The sequence below is a fragment of the Oncorhynchus clarkii genome, chromosome 6 (assembly GCF_045791955.1).
Source record: "Oncorhynchus clarkii lewisi isolate Uvic-CL-2024 chromosome 6, UVic_Ocla_1.0, whole genome shotgun sequence".
In the NCBI taxonomy this organism is placed as follows: Eukaryota; Metazoa; Chordata; class Actinopteri; order Salmoniformes; family Salmonidae; genus Oncorhynchus; species Oncorhynchus clarkii.
In genome coordinates, this window is record NC_092152.1 from 54980105 (window position 1) to 55002670 (window position 22566).

Here is a 22566-nt window from a genome sequence, read left to right on the forward strand (position 1 = left end):
ATTATGACATAACATTGTAGGTTGTGCAATGTAACAGGAATATTTAGACTTATGGATGCCACCCGTTAGATAAAATACCAAACGGTTCCGTATTTCACTGAAAGAATAAACGTTTTGTTTTCGAGAGGATAGTTTCCGGATTCGATCATATTAGTGACCTAAGGCCCATATTTCTGTGTGTTATTATGTTATAATTAAGTCTATGATTTGATATTTGATAGAGCAGTCTGACTGAGCGATGGTAGGCACCAGCAGGCTCGTAAGCATTCATTCAAACAGCACTTTTTGTGCGTTTTGCCAGCAGCTTTTCGCAATGCTTCAAGCATTGAGCTGTTTATGACTTCAAGCCTATCAACTCCCGAGATTAGGCTGGTGTAACCGATGTGAAATGGCTAGCTAGTTAGCGGGGTGCGCGCTAATAGCGTTTCAAACGTCACTCTCTCTGAGACTTGCTCTGCAAGGGCCGTGGCTTTTGTGGAGCGATGGGTAACGCTGCTTCAAGGGTGGCTGCTGTCGATGTGTTCCTGATTCGAGCCCAGGTAGGGGCGAGGAGAGGGACGGAAGCTATACTGTTACACTGGCAATACTAAAGTGCCTATAAGAACATCCAATAGTCAAAGATATATGAAATGCAAATCGTATAGAGAGAAATAGTCCTATAAACTCAAATCTAAAAAACTAAAACTTAAGAACTGTCTGGGGTACTGGCAAGTGTTATAAAAGTGTTTATAAAGGGCCCAGAAGTGTTTTTGGGTCAATTTACCCTTTAACCCCAATTTGCATTGAAACATCGGGATAGTGTGTTGATATCAGTAATATTTAAGAACACGAGCATAAATGTTTTTTGTTAAGATTTAAGTTGATTTAAACACAAACTAACTGAAATTAACTGAAAGTTGTGTGTGTTATGTTCTTTGCCCACTTCCTGTTTGGAAGAACACAATCTGAGGTTTGTGGTTTTTGAACTCAGCCCCTATCGAATACACAATGGGATATGGGTTATGTTGCACTTCCTAAGGCTTCCACTAGATGTCAACCGTCTTTAGAACGTTGTTTCAGGCTTCTACTGTGAAGTGGGAGCGAATGAGAGCTGTTTGACTAAGGGGTCTGGCAGCAGCCTTGTTCTCAGTCACGCGCGTTCACATGAGAGGTATCTCTCGTTACATTGCTTTTCTACAAACAATGGAATTCTCCGGTTGGAACATTATTGAACATTTATGATAAAAACATCCTAAAGATTTATTCTATACTTAGTTTGACAAGTTTCTTCGACCTGTAATATAACTTTTTGAACTTTTCGTCCGACTGGACCTGAACGTGCGTTTGGATTTGTTTACCAAACGCCCTAACAAAGAAGCTATTTGGACATAAATGATGGACATTATCGAACAAAACAAACATTTATTGTGGAACTGCGATTCCCGGGAGTGCATTCTGATGAAGATCATCAAAGGTAAGTGAATATTTATAATGCTACATGGCAGATATTTATTTTGGCTGGTTTGGGCTCTGAGCACCGTACTCAGATTATGCTTTTTCCGTAAAGTGTTTTTGAAATCTGACATAGCGTTAAGGATTTGGATTTGCATTAAGGAGAAGTGTATCTAAAGTTCCATGCATAACACTTGAATTTTCATCAACATTTATAATGAGTATTTCTGGGAATTCATGTGCCTCTCTGCACAATCACCGCATGTTTTAGAACTACTGAATGTAATGCACCAATGTAAAATGAGAATTTTTATATAAATATGCACTTTATCAAACAAAGCATACATGTATTGTGTAACATGAAGTCCTATGAGTGTCATCTGATGAAGATCATCAAAGGTTAGTGATTCATTTTATCTCTTTGTGCTTTTTGTGACTTCTCTCTTTGGCTGGAAAAATGGCTGGGTTTTTCTGTGGCTTGGTGGTGACCTAACATAATCGTTTATGGAGCTTTCACTGTAAAGCATTTTTTAAATCAGACACTGTGGCTGGATTAACGAGAATTTTAACTTTAAAATGGTGCCTAATACTTATATGTTTGAGACATTTTATTTATGAGATTTCTGTTGATTTGTATTTGGCGCCCTGCAATTTCATTGGCTGTTGGCGAAAATAGGGAAAACACCAATGGGGATGAATTATTTTGCAAGGCACTGTAAAAAGTGGTGGTGTATGGACTGTAGTTGATCCGTGATCCGTACGGATCACCCCCCACGGTTCGGCACGCATGTGAACCGCAAATCAATTGCAAAGTTTAACCATCATCGTGTGAAATACAGTTTTACTGCCTCTGTTACTTTTTAAAGTAATAATTCCCTACATCTCGATGCAGAGTTGCAGTGAAAAGTTAAAGATAAGAGATGCGTGTTGTGTTTTGCTCTGAAGCCTGAAGTTTGATTCATATTTTTTTTAAGCAGTTGCGTTGCAAAAAGCAAAGAATAAAAAAGAACAGTGACAGCCATGGCTAGCGGAGGAGCTGATGTACTGGAAAAGCCTCCCTCTTCATTTAAGTCATGTATGGGAGCATTTTGGCTTCACTGTCAAATATGATGACGGAAGAAGGGTGGTGGACAACACCACTACGGTGTGTAGGCGTTGTGCCACAGATGTCGTTCCCATAGCAACGATTAAAACATTCCCTAACCAGAAACCGTGGATTGATGGCAGCATTCGTGTGAAACTGAAAGCGCGAACCACTGCTTTTAATCAGGGCAAGGTGTCTGGTAACATGACCGAATACAAACAGTGCAGCTATTCCCTCCGCAAGGCTATCAAACAAGCTAAGCGTCAGTACAGAGACAAAGTAGAATCTCAATTCAACGGCTCAGACACAAGAGGCATGTGGCAGGGTCTACAGTCAATCACGGACTACAGGAAGAAATCCAGCCCAGTCACGGACCAGGATGTCCTGCTCCCAGGCAGACTAAATAACTTTTTTGCCCGCTTTGAGGACAATACAGTGCCACTGACACGGCCTGCAACGAAAACTTGCCGTCTCTCCTTCACTGCAGCCGAGGTGAGTAAGACATTTAAACGTGTTAACCCTCGCAAGGCTGCAGGCCCAGACGGCATCCCCAGCCGCGCCCTCAGAGCATGCGCAGACCAGCTGGCCGGTGTGTTTACGGACATATTCAATCAATCCCTATACCAGTCTGCTGTTCCCACATGCTTCAAGAGGGCCACCATTGTTCCTGTTCCCAAGAAAGCTAAGGTAACTGAGCTAAACGACTACCGCCCCGTAGCACTCACTTCCGTCATCATGAAGTGCTTTGAGAGACTAGTCAAGGACCATATCACCTCCACCCTACCTGACACCCTAGACCCACTCCAATTTGCTTACCGCCCAAATAGGTCCACAGACGATGCAATCTCAACCACACTGCACACTGCCCTAACCCATCTGGACAAGAGGAATACCTATGTGAGAATGCTGTTCATTGACTACAGCTCGGCATTCAACACCATAGTACCCTCCAAGCTCGTCATCAAGCTCGAGACCCTGGGTCTCGACCCCGCCCTGTGCAACTGGGTACTGGACTTCCTGACGGGCCGCCCCCAGGTGGTGAGGGTAGGCAACAACATCTCCTCCCCGCTGATCCTCAACACTGGGGCCCCACAAGGGTGCGTTCTGAGCCCTCTCCTGTACTCCCTGTTCACCCACGACTGCGTGGCCACGCACGCCTCCAACTCAATCATCAAGTTTGCGGACGACACAACAGTGGTAGGCTTGATTACCAACAACGACGAGACGGCCTACAGGGAGGAGGTGAGGGCCCTCGGAGTGTGGTGTCAGGAAAATAACCTCACACTCAACGTCAACAAAACTAAGGAGATGATTGTGGACTTCAGGAAACAGCAGAGGGAACACCCCCCTATCCACATTGATGGAACAGTAGTGGAGAGGGTAGCAAGTTTTAAGTTCCTCGGCATACACATCACAGACAAACTGAATTGGTCCACTCACACAGACAGCATTGTGAAGAAGGCGCAGCAGCGCCTCTTCAACCTCAGGAGGCTGAAGAAATTCGGCTTGTCACCAAAAGCACTCACAAACTTCTACAGATGCACAATCGAGAGCATCCTGGCGGGCTGTATCACCGCCTGGTACGGCAACTGCTCCGCCCTCAACCGTAAGGCTCTCCAGAGGGTAGTGAGGTCTGCACTGGGGGCAAACTACCTGCCCTCCAGGACACCTACACCACCCGATGTCACAGGAAGGCCATAAAGATCATCAAGGACATCAACCACCCGAGCCACTGCCTGTTTACCCCGCTATCATCCAGAAGGCGAGGTCAGTACAGGTGCATCAAAGCTGGGACCGAGAGACTGAAAAACAGCTTCTATCTCAAGGCTATCAGACTGTTAAACAGCCACCACTAACATTGAGTGGCTGCTGCCAACACACTGACACTGACTCAACTCCAGCCACTTTAATAATGGGATTGATGGGAAATGATGTAAATATATCACTAGCCACTTTAAACAATGCTACCTTATATAATGTTACTTACCCTACATTATTCATCTCATAGGCATACGTATATACTGTACTCTATATCATCGACTGTATCCTTATGTAATACATGTATCACTAGCCACTTTAACTATGCCACTTTGTTTACATACTCATCTCATATGTATATACTGTACTCGATACAATCTACTGTATCTGCCTATGCTGCTCTGTACCATCACTCATTCATATATCCTTATGTACATATTCTTTATCCCCTCACACTGTGTACAAGACAGTAGTTTTGGAATTGTTAGTTAGATTACTTGTTGGTTATTACTGCATTGTCGGAACTAGAAGCACAAGCATTTCGCTACACTCGCATTAACATCTGCTAACCATGTGTATGTGACAAATAAAATTTGATTTGATTTGATTTGAAAGGTGTATGATCATGGAAATACATTGAGCATGGCCACACATTTAAAGCATCATCACCCTAGTGTGTCAGTGACAGGAGACAACTCAGCCAAGACCTAACAACTTCTCCCCACGGCTTTTAAGCAGTCCTTTGCTGCAGAATCAGACTGGGCTAAAGCCATCACCAAATCTATTGATGTTTATCGCTGCAGACATGAGGCCATAATCTGTTGTGGAAAATGAAAGGTTCAAAAATATGGTGAAAGTGCTTGAGCCATGCTAGGAAATGCCCCTCACGCACCCACTTCAGTATGAAGATCATGCCAGATCTTTATGAACAGGAAAAGATAAATTGTCGAAAAATTATCCAAGGCATCCTCTGTTGCTCTCACCACAGACGGGTGGACCTCCAGGGCAACGGAAAGCTATGTCAGTGTGACTGCTCACTACACCACAGAGGAATGGGAGATGCGAAGTCCGGTGCTGCAGGCACGAGAGTCAGGCACAAATCTGTCACAGGTACTGCTCGGAGCAGTAGCAGAGTGGAAGCTAGAGAGGCCCAATAGCAATATTCCAATCACCACAGATAATGCCAAAAACCAAGTAAATGCAGTGATTGAAGCTGTACTGGGACCACAGATAGGTTGCTTTGCACATGTGATCAATTTAGCATCCCAAGGGGGAATCTCAGTGAACCAGATGGACCGCCTCCTTGGGAGGATCAGGAAGGTGGTTTCCTTTTTCCACCGACGCATAACAGCCGCTCGTGTGCTTAAGACCAAGCAAGAAATTCTACAGCTACCGACCCACAAGCTCATACACGATTTCACAACAAGATGGAACTCCACTTATGACATTTTGGAGAGCTATCTTGAGCAGCAGGCCGCTGTATACTCGGCACTGACAGACAGGACCCTGAAAAAAAAAGTAAAGACATCGTCACCTTGTCTGACGATGACGTGAAAGTGGCAGAGGAGGTCATCCAGGTGCTCAAACCCCTCAAAACGATTACAACTCTATTGAGCACTGCAACTGCACCGTCTGTGTCCATGGTCCTACCTCTGAAAACAAGGATTCTACAATCCATGGCCCCAAGTGAGAACGACGGCACCATCACTAAAGATGTCAAGGCTGCCATTATATAGAGAGGACCTGAACCCCAGGTACCCCCCTAATGTACAGGACTACCTTCATAGATCTACTGCACTGGAACCAAGGTTAAAGTCCCTGTCTCACCTAGACCCTGCCCTACACCAGAGGACATACAGTGATCTTTCTTACCACTGAGATTGTGGCCACTGAAGAGGTTAAAAAAATTAGAGTGAATTACTTAAATAATAAATATACTGCAGTCTAATCTTAGTCTATGCTATTGCTATTAGAATCATCAATTTGTGATTTGGAATAATAATAATGATTTTTATTAAATGTTATTGCCACAATTATAGTTCTATGAAAAATAATTTGAAGTTATAAGCTCAAGTCTGCTTTGCTTTCTTTTTTTTGATGTGGACACAGGTTATTTTTAATTCACTATTGTTCAAAGGAAGAAGGTATCATGCCTCATTGCACTTTAATTTAACAGTTGAGTATTGACTGTTAAGATTTTTTTTAAACATTGAAAAGTTCCTCGCTTTAAGTGTTTTTTAAGTAATAAATGGAAAGCAGAGTTGTATTTGTCTCCCTTTCTTTTTGCTGATCTGAAAAATTAGCCGATTTGTGACTCAAAACCGTGATAAGATCCGAACAGTGAGTTTTATGATATGTTGCACCACTAGTAAAAAGCATGTTAAACATCCTTCCTCCAATTAAGTTTTTATTTGAGAATTGCCAGAACAATCTGTGATAGCAAAAATAGGCTTATTCTGTGTCTGGGAAACTGGCCCTAAAAGAAACAACAACAGATATAAGGTTAACTATTGAACCTTTCAAACCCACCTCTCTCTTTCTCCTGCAGAATGGGGGCACCAGCGACAGCGTACGACGAGAAGAAGGAAACATGCGGGACCGTCTGTCTGAAGTATCTCCTATTCACATTCAACTTCCTCTTCTGGGTGAGTCTGTCTGCCTGCATGTGACTTTCATGCTGGGAGGACAACTCCTCTGAGATATATGGGTTTTTGTATCTTTCTGGTGTCCACAGACCAACACAACACCACCAGGCATTCCATCCCACATTCCCTATCACACAACACACAACTTCCCAGACCGCTAGACTGAACGGCTAGTCTGCCACACTGTGGGAGATGGCAGCTGTCCTAATACAGATCTCAGAAAAGATGTGTCTGCTAATGCAAACCTAATAATCTAGCCTTCCTAGGCTGCTACATATGCTCAAATACATGTTTTCCCCTAAAAAATTATCCCTTGTGCAAATATTCTACAGCTGTGTCTCGCTGTCCAGACCTCACTGGTGCAGGAAACTCTCTGATAGCCCAGAATATTTTTTACAATGTTGCAAGTTCCTTGAAGACCAGCCATGCGTAGCCAATGTGATTTATAGGATATTTATTTTTATCAGGATATTTTCTACCTGCACGCTGCAATGTTTTTATTTGTTGGCTTTATGTAGGCTATTTTTACATATTGGAAATGGCAATATAAATTACTTTTAAGATTTGAATCGTTTTCATTTAAGATTTTGATTAACACGTCATTGATAGGATTTTGATTAACACATCATTGATTTTGAGATATGAAGACTTTATTATAAAATAAATGAAAGTGTTCTACTAAAATGTGCATATGAAAATCATAACTTGCACGGAGATAAGTAGAAATTGTACGATAACTTGGCACTCCAAATGGAAAAGGTTGCCGACCGCTGGTGTAACCTGTTACCGACAACTTTAGGAGCTTAATGGCGGAATCTTTGAAGAGCAGTGGGAGGAGAAAGGTCGGGAACAGCCTTACAGTATATAAACATCAGCATGACTGACTGTTTGTGTATATTTCACAGACTGAATGTCATTCACATCGAGTGTATCGAGCCCATCTCCTCTGCTCCCTTCTTAGTGAATGAATGACCTTGCATTACAAGGAGATCAGTAGCTGTGTAAGTGATTGAGTTGGCACGAGGACACATTTTTTTGGTGCAGTACTGCAACATCTGCTGATGTACAAGTGTAAACGGTCTATTTAACCGCTTTTCATCATATTCAAACTGTGGATGGTGATGTATTTTCTAAGTTGATATAGGCCTGTAATGTTGTGTTTTAAAGAAGAATACACACCAAGTACTGCCATCTTCATTAACATCATGGGAGCAGTTCCACAGTGTTTAATATTGCATAAGGATGATTGCCTATAAGAGTTGAAGGTGGCTGTGGTTCATTTGTTTCCCACTGTAGGTGGTGGGCTGTAGCAAGCTATCTGCTTTAGTTTTGAGATGATCGATCTATGTCAAGGGAGGAAGTGGTTTTTACTTATTTGTAGGGCTCACCCCATTTAGTCGGCTGGTCAATTGTTTGGTCAATAGGCTGTTGGTCGACCAAGATTTCTTTAGTCGGGCAGTAGTGGACTGATCCATTGTGGAGGCCATGGGGATGGCATAGTCCATCAGTCTGAGACGTGCTACTGAAATTGTACAGTTCAAGTCGGAAGTTTACATACACTTAGGTTGGAGTCATTAAAATTTGTTTTGCAACCACGCCACTAATTTCTTGTTCACAACTATAGTTTTGGCAAGTCGGTTAGGACATCTACTTTGTGCATGACACAAGTAAGTTTTCCAACATTTGTTTACAGACAGATTATTTCACTTATCATTCACTGTGTCGCAATTCCAGTGGGTCAAAAGTTTACATACACTAAGTTGACTGTGTCTTTAAACAGCTTGGAAAATTACAGAAAATTATGTAATGGCTTTAGAAGCTTCTGATAGGCTAATTGATATCATTTAAGTCAATTGGAGGTGTACCTGTGGATGTATTTCAAGGCCTACCTTCAAACTCAGTGCCTCTTTGCTTGACATCGTGGGAAAATCAAAAGAAATCAGCCAAGACCTAAGAAAAACAATTGTAGACCTCCACAAGTCTGGTTCATCCTTGGGAGCAATTTCAAAATGCCTGAAGGTACCACGTTCATCTGTACAAACAATAGTACGCAAGCATAAACACCATGGAACCACGCAACTGTCATACCGCTCAGGAAGGAGAAGCGTTCTGTCTCCTAAAGATGATTGGTGCGAAAAGTGCAAATCAATCCCAGAACAACATCAAAGGACCCTGTGAAGATGCTGGAGGAAACAGGTACAAAAGTATTTATATCCACAGTAAAACAAGTCCCATATTGATATAACCTGAAAGGCCTCTCAGCAAGGAAGAAGCAACTGCTCCAAAACCGGCATAAAAATGCCAGACTACGGTTTGCAACTGCATATGGGGACAAAGATCGTACTTTTTAGAGAAATGTCCTCTGTTCTGATGAAACAAAAATATAACTTTTTTGGCCATAATGACCATCGTTATGTTTGGAGGAAAAAGGGGGAGGCTTGCAAGCCGAAGAACACTGTCCCAACTGTGAAGCACGGCTGTGGCAGCATCATGTTGTGGGGGTGCTTTGCTGCAGGAGGGACTGGGGCACTTCACAAAATAGATGGCTTCATGAGGTAGGAAAAAGATGTGGATATATTGAAGCAACATCTCAAGACGTCAGTCAGGAAGTTCAAGCTTGGTCGCAAAGGGGTCTTCCAAATGGACAATGACCTCAAGCATACTTCCAAAGTTGTGGCAAAATGGCTTAAGGACAACAAAGCCAAGGTGTTGGAGTGGCCATCACAAAGCTCTGACCTCAATCGTATATACATTTGTGGGCAGAACTGAAAAAGCATGTGCGAGCGAGGAGGCCTACAAGCCTGACTCAGTTACACCAGCTCTGTCAGGAGGAATGGGCCAAAATCCGCCCAATTTATTGTGGGAAGCTTGTGGAAGGCTACCCAAAACGTTTGACCCAAGTTAAACAATCTAAAGGCAATGCTACCAAACACTAATTGAGTGTATGTCTACTTCTGACTCACTGGGAATGTGATGCAAGAAATAAAAGCTGAAATAAATAATTTTCTCTAATAAAGTGGGCATCCTAAGGCAGGGAATTTTTACTATGATTAAATGTCAGGAATTGTGAAAAACTGAGTTTAAATGTATTTGGCTAAGGTGTATGTAAACTTCCGACTTCAATTGTGTATGGTTATATTACATAAGAACAACTGTGCAACACTAATAAAAATACTATGTTTTTAAATGCTCTTTCTCCCCTCGTTGGATAGTGGTCGCTGTCCTCAATTCAGGAACACATCAGTCTTCTGTTGAATTGGTGTATTTTCCTAGACCATGTTGAGTTGTGCATAATAGCAAAGTTAACCAGCATATTGGTGTTAAGATCAATGCGGCGGAGGCAGCAGCAGAATGAGGACATGAGAAAACAGCCCTTGCCTTATTGTCTAAGAAAAGTGAAGAGAGAGGAAATCCCAACTTTATTAGGTCTATAATCAATAGCCTAACTGTTTAATGTGGCTGGTCTTTATAAATCATCAATATATCTACATAAATAAGACAGATCCTGCTTCTGTTGCCTGTTTGAGTGTTTGGTTAATAGCCTACTGATTCCGTGAGCACCAAGCATCATGCAATGAATGACAAGCTATATAACCTGCAGTTATTCTAGCCCCGGACGAATCAACATCCCTGTGTTTTCAGAGAAATATCTGCATTTGACAGGTGTTGCTCACGGTTTGCGCAAGAAAACAACTGATTCGATAAATTGAACTATGCTGTGCATAAGCTATATATGAATGGCCTATATGTAGCCTATCAATTCTCAAAGTGAATGCTTTTGTTTGTTTTATGTCTGTATGAATTGAATATTAGCAAATGTATCAGTAAAAAAATATTGAGCCTATTTAATGCAACCCTTGCTGTTATTAATAGATTGTTAAGCAGCATACAACTGACCTAAACGTTTGTAAATTATAAGTAAACTTTCTCATCCATAGCCTAAAAGCAATCAAATCAATTGCTGGTTGGACTCCCTCTAGTCATTTGTGTGTCTTAATTATTTAGTTAAAGAGTGTGCTTAAAGCATCAGACAAGCATAGTGAATATAGTTGATTTGATTAAAACACATAGGAGGTGTCAATATATGGAAAAATACACGTTTAAAAATGTTGTCTAGTCGATTGGCAGCCGAGTACTAAACTGTAAAACAAACAATCAAGCATTGCATTGTGTACTATCCATGGTACTATCTCTGCTGAAAACGTCTGCCAATCACGTTATCCGTGCTCGAGAGTTCTCTCCCGCCGACTTCTCAGGTCAAGTATTTTTTATTTATATGTAATCTAACTATTTAGTTATAGAAAGAGGATACTATCAATGCAAACTGTAAAATTACTCCCAACTTAGAATGCAGCAACCTCAGTAATGTAGCTAGCTTGCTCGTTAGATAGCTAGTTACAACAAGTAGATATGTTGCTAGCTAGCAGGAGCGGATACAGTACCTTCAGAAAGTATTCACACCCCTTGACTTTTTTAAAATTTTGTTGTGTTACAGCCTAAATATTTTTTAATTAAACTAAGATTTTGTGTTTCCGGCCTACACACAATACCCCCATGTCAGTGGAATTATGTTTTTAGAAAATGTTACAAATGTATTCAAAATGAAAAGCTGCAATGTCTTTTAGTCAATAAGTATTCAACCCCTTTGTTATGGCCCTGCCGTCACTATTTAGACATTGGGATGACATATGCATTTGCATGTTGTCTATTTTGTGGGTTTTGTCTGACACAGTCTAGTGCATTTTAGATTTGAAGAACACCAACTACAGATACACGTACGTACTTGTTTGAGCATTTCAAAGACTGAATTCAGTTTAACAGATGACAAATATATTATTTTACTATTGTAACATGCCGTGGTGAGAATTCTATTGTTCCCATCAGGTGCCCAGGTTTTTGCCAAGAGTGTGCAAAGCTGTCATCAAGGGAAAGGGTGGTTACTTTGAAGAATCTCAAATGTAAAATATTTTTGGATTTGTTTAACACTTTTTTTTTTGGTTACTACATGATGTGTTATTTCATAGTTTTGATGTCTTCACTATTATTCTACAATGTAGACCATACAATGTAGACCAAAAGGAAAACCCTGGAATGAGTAGGTGTGTCCAAACTTTTGACTGGTACTGAATGTTATGGAAAACATGTCTCACACGCAGGCATAGTTAGTAGAATGAGGAATGGGTTGGCAAGATTTTGGCAGCGTCAACTTTTAGAATGTTAGTCGGAAAGTTATTCATTTAAAACACCTAAATATACTCACATTGAGTATGGTTACATGAACACAATAATAGTGCGAATAGTCAGATTATTATCATTTAGATTTAAACATTTACATGCTTTGCCAGCAGAACGATTTCCCTAATAATCCTGTTTACATGGACACGTCTGAAATCAGAAACGTTCTACCAATACGACCCATGTTATTTTTGTGAAGAATATTTGATTCTTGAGTTCAGACATGTATGAAGTTTGTATGTGAAAACTATTTCTAAGATGCATACTTTCAGTTTTTCTGTACTCACTTCACTTGTGCTAAAAGAAGCTCACATTGCTTGTGCTTGAACATGCGCAGATCAAATACATCGCTATAATGTCTTAATAATTCGAAAGATTGCTCAGAAAAACGTGTTTTTATCAGCACATGCTTACTTCGATTATGACCGTATGCTGATTTTAAGATAAGCAGAGTGCGGTGTTTACATGACTAACGCCATAACCAGCCTACTGCCATAATCAGTTTAGTATCAAATTATTTGTGTGCATGTAAACATACTCATTCAATTAACATTTATTATTTGAAACTTAAACTGTAGTTTTCTAGCTGCTTTTTCTTATAATCCTACATCATTCTCTATTCCTTATATTCCAATGCATCCAACATTATGCATGCCCACCATGGTATTTGGTAGCTGCTATTTGAGGACTCATCTGGTTTAGAAATCAAACTCGGGTTATTGCAGAGCCCATTGTACAACCATTTTTAGAAAATATGTTATTGCATGGTATGCTATATGTATTGGCTAATATGCTTATGCAGTTGTCATTTTTTTTAAACCTCCATTCTAACCAGTGGTGTAAAGATCATTTAAAGTACTACTTAAGTCATTTTTGGGGGTATCTGTACTTTACTCTTTATATTTTTGACAACTTTTACTTCACTACATTCCTAAAGAAAATGATGTACTTTTTACTCCATGCATTTTCTCTGAGATTGAAAAGTACTCATTACATTTTGAATGCTTAGCAGCCAGAACAATAGTAAAATCCATGCACTTATCAAGAAAACATCCCTACTGCCTCTGATCTGGTGGACTCCCTTAACACACATGCTTAGTTTGTAAATTATGTCTGAGTGTTGGAGTGTGCCCCTGGCTATCCGTAAATAATAAAAACAAGAAAATGGTGCTGTCTGGTTTACTTAATATAAGGAATTTGAAATGATTTATACTTTTTACTTTTGATACTTAAGTATACATAAAACCAAACACTGTTAGATTTTTACTCGTCATACTTAACAGAAAATCACTTAAGGTATCTTTACTTTTTCTTAAGTATAACAATTAAGTACTTTTTCCACCACTGATTCTAACATGCAGTGCCCCTTCACTTTTTCCACATTTTGTTACGTTACAGCCTTATTCTAAAATGGACTAAATAACATTTTTCCCATCAATCTACATACAATACCCCAGCAAAAATAGGTTTTTAGAGCTTTTTGCAAATGTATAAAAAAATAAAAACTGATCACATTTACGTAAGTATTCAGACCCTTTACTCAGTACTTTGTTGAAGCACCTTTGGCAGCGATTACAGCCGCCTTGGGTATGACGCTACAAGCTTGGCACACCTGTATTTGGGGAGTTTCTCACATTCTTCTCTGCAGATCCTCTCAAGCTCTGTCAGGTTGGATGGGGAGCGTCGCTGCACAGCTATTTTCAGGTCTCCAGAGATGTTCGATCGTGTTCAAGTCTGGCCTCAGGCTGGGCCACTCAAGGACATTCAGAAACTTGTCCACTCCTGTGTTGTCTTGGCTGTGTGCTTAGGGTCATTGTCCTGTTTGAAAGGTAATCCTTCGTCCCAGTCTGAGGTCCTGAGCACTCTGGATCTCTCTACTTTGCTCCGTTCATCTTTCCCTTGATCCTGACTGCCTCCCAGTCCATGCCGCTGAAAAACATCCCCACAGCATGATGCTGCCACCACCATGCTTCAGCATAGGGATGGTGCCAGGTTTTCTCCAGATGTGATGCTTGGCATTCAGGCCAAAGAGTTCAATCTTGGTTTCATCAGACCAGAGAATCTTGTTTCTCATGATCTGATCTCATATGCTTCTTACTGAGGAGAGGCTTCCGTCTGGCCACTCTATAAAGGTCTGATTGGTGGAGTGCTGCAGAGATGGTTCTCCCATCTCCTTGACCAAGGCCCTTCTCCCCCAATTGCTCAGTTTGGCTGGACGGCCAGCTCTGGGACGGTTCTTGGTGGTTCCAAACTTCTTCCATTTAACAATGATGGAGGCCACTGTGTTCTTAGGGACCTTCAATGCTGCAGAAATGTTTTGGTACCCTTCCCCAGTTCTGTGCCTCGACACAATCCTGTCTCGGAGCTCTACGGACAATTCCTTTGACTTAATAGCTTGGTTTTTGCTCGGATATGCGCTGTCAACTGTGGGACCTTATATCGACATATACACTGCTCAAAAAATAAAGGAAACACTAAAATAACATCCTAGATCAGAATGAATGAAATATTCTTATTCAATACTTTTTTCTTTACATAGTTGAATGTGCTGACAACAAAATCACACACAAATTATCAATGGAAATCAAATTTATCAACCCATGGAGGTCTGGATTTGGAGTCACACTCAAATTAAAGTGGAAAACCACACTACAGGCTGATCCAACTTTGATGTAATGTCCTTAGAACAAGTCAAAATGAGGCTCAGTAGTGTGTGTGGCCTCCACGTGCCTGTATGACCTCCCTACAACACCTGGGAATGCTCCTGATGAGGTGGAGGGATCTCCTCCCAGACCTGGACTAAAGCATCCGCCAACTCCCGGACAGTCTGTGGTGCTACGTAGCATTGGTGGATGGAGCGAGACATGATGTCCCAGATGTGCTCAATTGGATTCAGGTCTGGGGAACGGGCAGGCCAGTCCATAGCATCAATGCCTTCCTCTTGCAGGAACTGCTGACACACTCCAGCCACATGAGGTCTAGCATTGTCTTGCATTAGGAGGAACCCAGGGCCAACCGCACTAGCATATGGTCTCACAAGGGGTCTGAGGATCTCATCTCGGTACCTAATGCCAGTCAGGCTACCTCTGGCGAGCACATGGAGGGCTGTGCTGCCCCCCAAAGAAATGCCACCCCACACCATGACTGACCCACCGCCAAACCGGTCATGCTGGAGGATGTTGCAGGCAGCAGAACGTTCTCCACGGAGTCTCCAGACTCTGTCACGTCTGTCACATGTGCTCAGTGTGAACCTACTTTTATCTGTGAAGAGCACATGGCGCCAGTGGCGAATTTGTCAATCTTGGTGTTCTCTGGCAAATGCCAAATGTCCTGCACGGTGTTGGGCTGTAAGCACAACCCCCACCTGTGGATGTCGGGCCCTCATACCACCCTCATGGAGTCTGTTTCTGACCGTTTGAGCAGACACATGCACATTTGTGGCCTGCTGGAGGTCATTTTGCAGGGCTCTGGCAGTGCTCCTCCTGCTCCTCCTTGCACAAAGGCGGAGGTAGCGGTCCTGCTGCTGGGTTGTTGCCCTCCTACATCCTCCTCCTGGTAGCGCCTCCATGCTCTGGACACTACGCTGACAGACACAGCAAACCTTCTTGCCACAGCTCTCATTGATGTGCCATCCTGGATAAGCTGCACTACCTGAGCCACTTGTGTGGGTTGTAGACTCCGTCTCATGCTACCACTAGAGTGAAAGCACCGCCAACATTCAAAAGTGACCAAAACATCAGCCAGGAAGCATAGGAACTGACAAGTGGTCTGTGGTCACCCCCTGCAGAACCACTCCTTTTATTAGGGGTGTCTTGCTAATTGCCTATAATTTCCACCTGTTGTCTATTCCATTTGCACAACAGCATGTGCAATTTATTGTCAATCAGTGTTGCTTCCTAAGTGGACAGTTTGATTTCACAGAAGTGTGATTGACTTGGAGTTACATTGTGTTGTTTAAGTGTTCCCTTTTATTTTTTTGAGCAGTGTATTATATATGCCAATCATCACGTCATGTCCAGTCAATTGAATTTACCCCAGGTGGACTCCAATCAAGTTGTAAAATCATCTCAAGGATGATCAATGGAAACAGGATGCACCTGAGCTCAATTTTGAGTCTAATATCAAAGGGTCTGAATACTTATGTAAATAAGGTACATTTTTGAAAAACCTGTTTTCGCTTTGTCATTATGGGTTATAGTGTGTAGATTGAGGAAAACATGTATTTTGATCCATTTTAGAGTAAGACTGTAACGTAACAAAATGTGGAACAAGTAAAGTGTTCTGAATAATTTCCGAATGCTCTGTATATCTGGGTTTTTATGCTAATTATTTGATTGGATGTTTATTTAAGGCTGCAGCTAGTTCCTTGAAATCAGACAATCATGCCAAAGCATGATTCTTTATTGAATTCACTTACAGAGATCGCTAATGAAACACTAGCTTCCTGAGAGGCACATTGACATTTACAGTATTAGCTGGCTAGTCTAGTCAACTGTAATATTGGCGAGCTTTCAATTGTTAACACTCCATATGATCAAGACCGTTCATATTGCATGCTGCATATTTCAAGTGCCCTCGAAAACCGATATTTATCTCATTTCAGACTTTGGGAGCTAATGTTAGATCCTCTTAACACACTGAAAGCACATCAGAGGCTGTGTTAACATCTTGGCTGCCTTCATCAAGAGGGGTATGTGCAGGAGTTCTAATTGGTTCCAAGTTTAGCAGTTTGCTAAATAACCTGAAGACTTTTGAGATATACTTTCTCAAATGTACCTTTTTGCAAGAATTGAAGGTGACAACATTTTACAGTAATCATAAGAATATTTCATTGTCGTAGCCAGCAGCATACCACCCTGCATACCACTGCTGGCTTGCTTCTGAAGCTAAGCAGGGTTGGTCCTGGTCAGTCCCTGGACCTACTAGCCTGTGTGTCTAATTCTTCCTCTGTACTTTGTCCTCCCAGCTGGCAGGGGGCGTGGTGATGGCAGTGGGCATCTGGACGCTGGTGGAGAAGAGCGACTACATCAGCCTGCTCTCCTCCGCGACCTACGCCGCCTCCGCCTATATCCTAATCCTTGCCGGGGCCATCGTCATGGTGACTGGAGTGCTGGGCTGCTGCGCCACCTTCAAGGAGCAGAGGAGGCTGCTGAGAGTGGTAAGTGTTGACCCTCAATTTTGCACAGACGTTTGCATGAACACGCGTTCACGCATACACTCACACGCACACATGGGTGACACAAGTGCAAACTCTGTCCCAACCAGGACGCAAACTCCCAATCCTCCACACTGTAACACAACATGAAACTATTCTGCCTGCAGCTATGGAACCCTGACCTGTTCACCGGACGTGCTACCTGTCCCAGACCTGCTGTTTTCAACTCTCTAGAGACAGCAGGAGCAGTAGAGATACTCTTAATGATCGACTATGAGCCAACCTACATTTACTCTTGAGGTGCTGACTTGCTGCACCCTCAACAACTACTGTGATTATTATTATTTGACCATGCTGGTCATTTATGAACATTTGAACATCTTGGCCATGTTCTGTTATAATCTCCACCTGGCACAGCCAGAAGAGGACTGGCCTCCCCTCATAGCCTGGTTCCTCTCTAGGTTTCTTCCTAGGTTTTGGCCTTTCTATGGAGTTTTTCCTAGCAACCATGCTTCTACACCTGCATTGCTTGCTGTTTGGGGTTTTAGGCTGGGATTCTGTACAGCACTTTGAGATATCAGCTGATGTAAGAAGGGCTATATAAATATAAAATTAATTCTTACATTGAGAGCTCTTTCCCAACAATGTAGTGATTAATAATATAGATATTTTTTTGATTTTACCTTTATTTAACCAGGTAGGCCAGTTGAGAACAAGTTCTCATTTACAGCTGCGACCTGACCAAGATACAGCAAAGCAGTGCGGCACAAACAACAGCACAGAGTTACACATGGAATAAGCAAACGTACAGTCAATAACACAATGGGGGAAAAAAAGTCCACATACAGTGTGCTCAAACGGTGTGAGGAGGTAAGGCAATAAATAGGCCATAGTTGCGAAGTAATTACAATTTAGCAATTTAACACTGGAGTGATAGCTGTGCAAGTAGAAATACTGGTGTGCAAATAGTAAATAAGAAAAATATGGGGATGAGGTAGGTAGATTAGATGGGCTATTTACAGCTGCAGCGATTTGGTTAGCTGCTCATATAGCTGATGTTTAAAGTTCGTGAGGGAGATAAGTCTCCAACTTCAGCGATTTTTGCAATTCGTTCCAGTCATTGGCAGCAGAGAACTGGAAGGAAAGGCGGCCAAAAGAGGTGTTGGCTTTGGGGATGACCAGTGAGATATACCTGCCGGAGCGCGTGCTACGGGTGTGTGTTGTTATCGTGACCAGTGAGCTGAGATAAGGCGGAGCTTTACCTAGCATGGACTTGTAGATGACCTGGAGCCAGTGGGTCTGGCGACGAATATCTAGCGAGGGCCAGCCGACGAGAGCATACAGGTTGCAGTGGTGGGTGGTGTATGGGGCTTTGGTGACAAAACGAATGGCACTGTGATAGACTGCATCCAGTTGGCTGAGTAGAGTGTTGGAGGCTATTTTGTGAATGACATCGCCGAAGTCGAGGATTGGTAGGATAGTCAGTTCTACAAGGGTATCTTTGGCGACGTGAGTGAAAGAGGCTTTGTTGCGAAATAGATTCTAGATTTAATTTTGGATTGGAGATGTTTAATATGAGTCTGGAAGGAGAGTTTACAGTCTAGCCAGACACTTAGGTATTTGTAGTTGTCCACATATTCTAAGCCAGAACCGTTCAGAGTAGTGATGCTAGTCGGGCGGGTGGGTGCGGGCAGTGATCGGTTGAAAAGCATGCATTTAGTTTGATTAGCATTTAACCTTTCTAGCGCAGGCGTTCTGCTAGCAGAACCCCTCGACAACATTCCGCTGAAAAGGCAGCGAGCGAAATTCAAAAATATATTTTTTTAAATATGTAACTTTCACACATTAACATGTCCAATACAGCAAATGAAAGATAAACATCTTGTTAATCTACCCATCGTGTCCGATTTCAAAAATGCTTTACAGCGAAAGCACAACATGATTATGTTAGGTCATAGCCAAGTCAAAAAAAAACACAGCCATTTTTCCAGCCAAAGATGGGAGTCACAAAAAGCAGAAATATAGTAAAAATGAATCACTAACCTTTGATGATCTTCATCAGATGACACTCATAGGACATCATGTTACACAATACATGTATGTTTTGTTGGATAATGTGCATATTTTTATCCAAAAATCTCAGTTTACATTGGCGCCTTACGTGCAGTAATGTTTTGATTCCAAAACATCCAGTGATTTTGCAGAAATACTCATAATAAACATTGATAAAAGATACAACTGTTATTCACAGAATTAAAGATAGACTTCTCTTTAATGCAACCGCTGTGTCAGATTTCAAAAAAACTTTACGGAAAATGCAAAATCTGAGAACGGCGCTCAGAGCCCAATCCAGCCAGAGAAATATCTGCCATTTGAGTCAACAGAAGTTAGAAGTAACACTATAAATATTCACTTACCTTTGATGATCTTCATCAGAAGGCACTCCCAGGAATCCCAGTTCGACAATAAATGACTGATTTGTTCCATAAAGTCCATAATTTATGTCCAAATAGCCACTCGTTGTTAGCGTGTTCAGCCCAGTAATCCATCTTCATGAGGCGCGAGCACTTCGTCCAGACAAAAACTCGAAAAGTTCCGTTACAGGTCGTAGAAACAAGTCAAACAATGTATGGAATCATTCTTTAGGATGTTTTTAACATAGAACATCAATAAGCTTCCAGCCGGAGAATTCCTATGTCTGAAGAAAAGCACTGGAACGAGCTAACTCTGTTGGGAGCGTGCGTCACGAGCCTGAGACACTCTGCCAGACCACTGACTCAAACAGGTCTCATGAGCCCCTCCTTTATAGTAGAATCCTCAAACCAGTTTCTAAAGACGGTTGACATCTAGTGGAAATGTAGGAAGTGCAACTTGACTCCACAGAGTCCACAGTATTCGGTAGGCCAAGCTTTGAAAAACTACAAACCTCAGATATCCCACTTCCTGGTTGGATTTTTTTCAGGTTTTCACCTGCCATGTGAGTTCTGTTATACTCACAGACATCATTAAAACAGTTTTAGAAACTTCAGATGGTTTTCTATCCAATACCAATAATAGGGACAGAGTAGGAGGCAGTTCACTCTGGGCACACTATTCATCCAAAAGTGAAAATGCTGCCCCCTATCCCAAAAAGGTTAAGAGCAGTTGGAGGCCACGGAAGGAGAGTTGTATGGCATTGAAGCTCGTTTGGAGGTTTGTTAACACAGTGACCAAAGAAGGGCCAGATGTATACAGAATGGTGTCGTCTGCGTAGAGGTCGATCAGGGAATCACCCGCAGCGACATCGTTGATATATACAGAGAAAAGAGTCGACCCGAGAATGTAACCCTGTGGTACCCCCATAGAGACTGCCAGAGGTCTGGACAACAGGCCCTCTGATTTGACACACTGAACTCTGAGAAGTAGTCGGTGAACCAGGCGAGGCAGTCATTTGAGAAACCAAGGCTGTTGAGTCTGCCAATAAGAATACGGTGATTGACAGAGTCAAAAGCCTTGGGCAGTTGGATGAAGACTGCTGCACAGTACTGTCTTTTATCGATGGTGGTTATGATATCATTTAATACCTTGAGCGTGGCTGAGGTGCACCCATGACCAGTTCAGAAACCGGATTGCGCAGCGGAGAAGGTACAGTGGGATTCGAAATGGTCAGTGATCTGTTTATTAACTTGGCTTTAGAAAGGCAGGGCAGGATGGATATAGGTCTGTAACAGTTTGGGTCTAGAGTGTCACTCCCTTTGAAGAGGGGGATGACTGCGGCAGCTTTCCAATCTTTAGGGATCTCAGGGGTTGCAGGGGTTGGGGTAGCCAGGAGAAAAGCATGGCCAGCCGTAGAGAAATGCTTCTTGAAAATCTCGATTATCGTGGATTTATCGGTGGTGACAGTGTGTCCTAGCCTCAGTGCAGTGGGCAGCTGGGAGGAGGTGCTCTTATTCTCCATGGACTTTACAGTGTCCCAAAACTTTTTGGAGTTAGAGCTACAGGATGCAAATTTCTGTTTGAAAAAGCTAGCCTTTGCTTTCCTGACTGACTGCATGTATTGGTTCCTGACTTCCCTGAAAAGTTGCATATCTCGGGGACTATTCGATGCTAGTGCAGTCCAGCACAGGATGTTTTTGTGCTGATCAAGGGCAGTCAGGTATGGAGTGAACCAATGGTTATATCTGTTCTTAGTTCAACATTTTTTGAAAGGGGCATGCTTATTTAAGATGGCGAGGAAATTACTTTTAAAGAACGACCAGGCATCCTCCACCTGATGGGATGAGGTCAATATCCTTCCAGGATACCTGGTCCAGATCGATTAGAAAGGCCTGCTCACAGAAGTGTTTTAAGGAGCGTGTGACAGTGATGAGGGGGAAAGTTTGACTGCGGATCCATAGCACATGCAGGCACTGAGGCTGAGATCCTCATTGAAAACAGCAGAGGTGTAATTGGAGGGCAAGTTGGTCAGGATAATGTCTATGAGGGTGCCCATGTTTATGGATTTAAGGTTGTACGTGGTGGCTTGATAATTTGTGTGAGATTGAAATAATAAAAAATATAATAAAAAAAAAACACAAGTAAGATATAAGTTGAAGAAACACAAGAATGCAAGTGTCAGAGCCAGTACCTGTATTCAATATGCAGGGATACTGGGGTGGTTGAGGTAGGTTTATACATCAATGTGGCTGGTAGTAGGATATACATGGAAACAGGTCTGAAACGTGACTGGTAACCAGAATATATAAATACTTATGGTAATATATACATGTAAACTGGAGTGATAGTGACCAGTAGCAAGATACAGTGAATACTAATGGTAATGGAAATCAATAATCTATGAACAGCTGTGTAATGGTAGTTATACATCTAATCAATAATAATTGTGTGGCGTCAGTAATGGGTGTTTTGAGTATTTGCATGTGAGTAAGAGTGACAGTGAAGGTGTGTGTGTGTGTGTCTGAGTGGGTAGAGAGGGTCCTGTGGATGGGCATAGTCAGTGTGGATAGGCTGTGGGAGAGGGAGAGCAGTAAGCTGTTAGCCATTTTAAGTATTGTGGCCAGGGGATATAAGCTGTTTACTAGTCTGTTGGTCTGTGCCTTGATTCAATAGTACTGCCTGCCGGATGGGAGCTTGGAGAACAGTCCATGTCTCAGGTGGCTGGAGTCTTTGGGGGGGTACACCCCCACGGTTTTCTGTATTCCATGATCAGCCCCTAAGTCTTGCTGATGTGTAGAGAGAGGTATCCGATCTCCTCCTTGTAGGCTGTCTCATCGCCGATG

General features: G+C 42.2%; 1 protein-coding gene across 1 annotated transcript in view; it reads left to right on the forward strand.

The window, feature by feature from the left end:
- LOC139411297 (CD151 antigen-like) overlaps positions 1-22566 on the forward strand; it is a 50085-nt gene that overhangs the window by 6472 nt on the left and 21047 nt on the right. The window contains exons 2-3 of the mRNA XM_071157417.1: positions 6822-6918; positions 17120-17311. Coding sequence (XP_071013518.1) covers positions 6823-6918; positions 17120-17311 — 288 coding nt within the window. The 5' untranslated portion in view covers position 6822. The remainder of the gene's footprint in view (positions 1-6821; positions 6919-17119; positions 17312-22566) is intronic.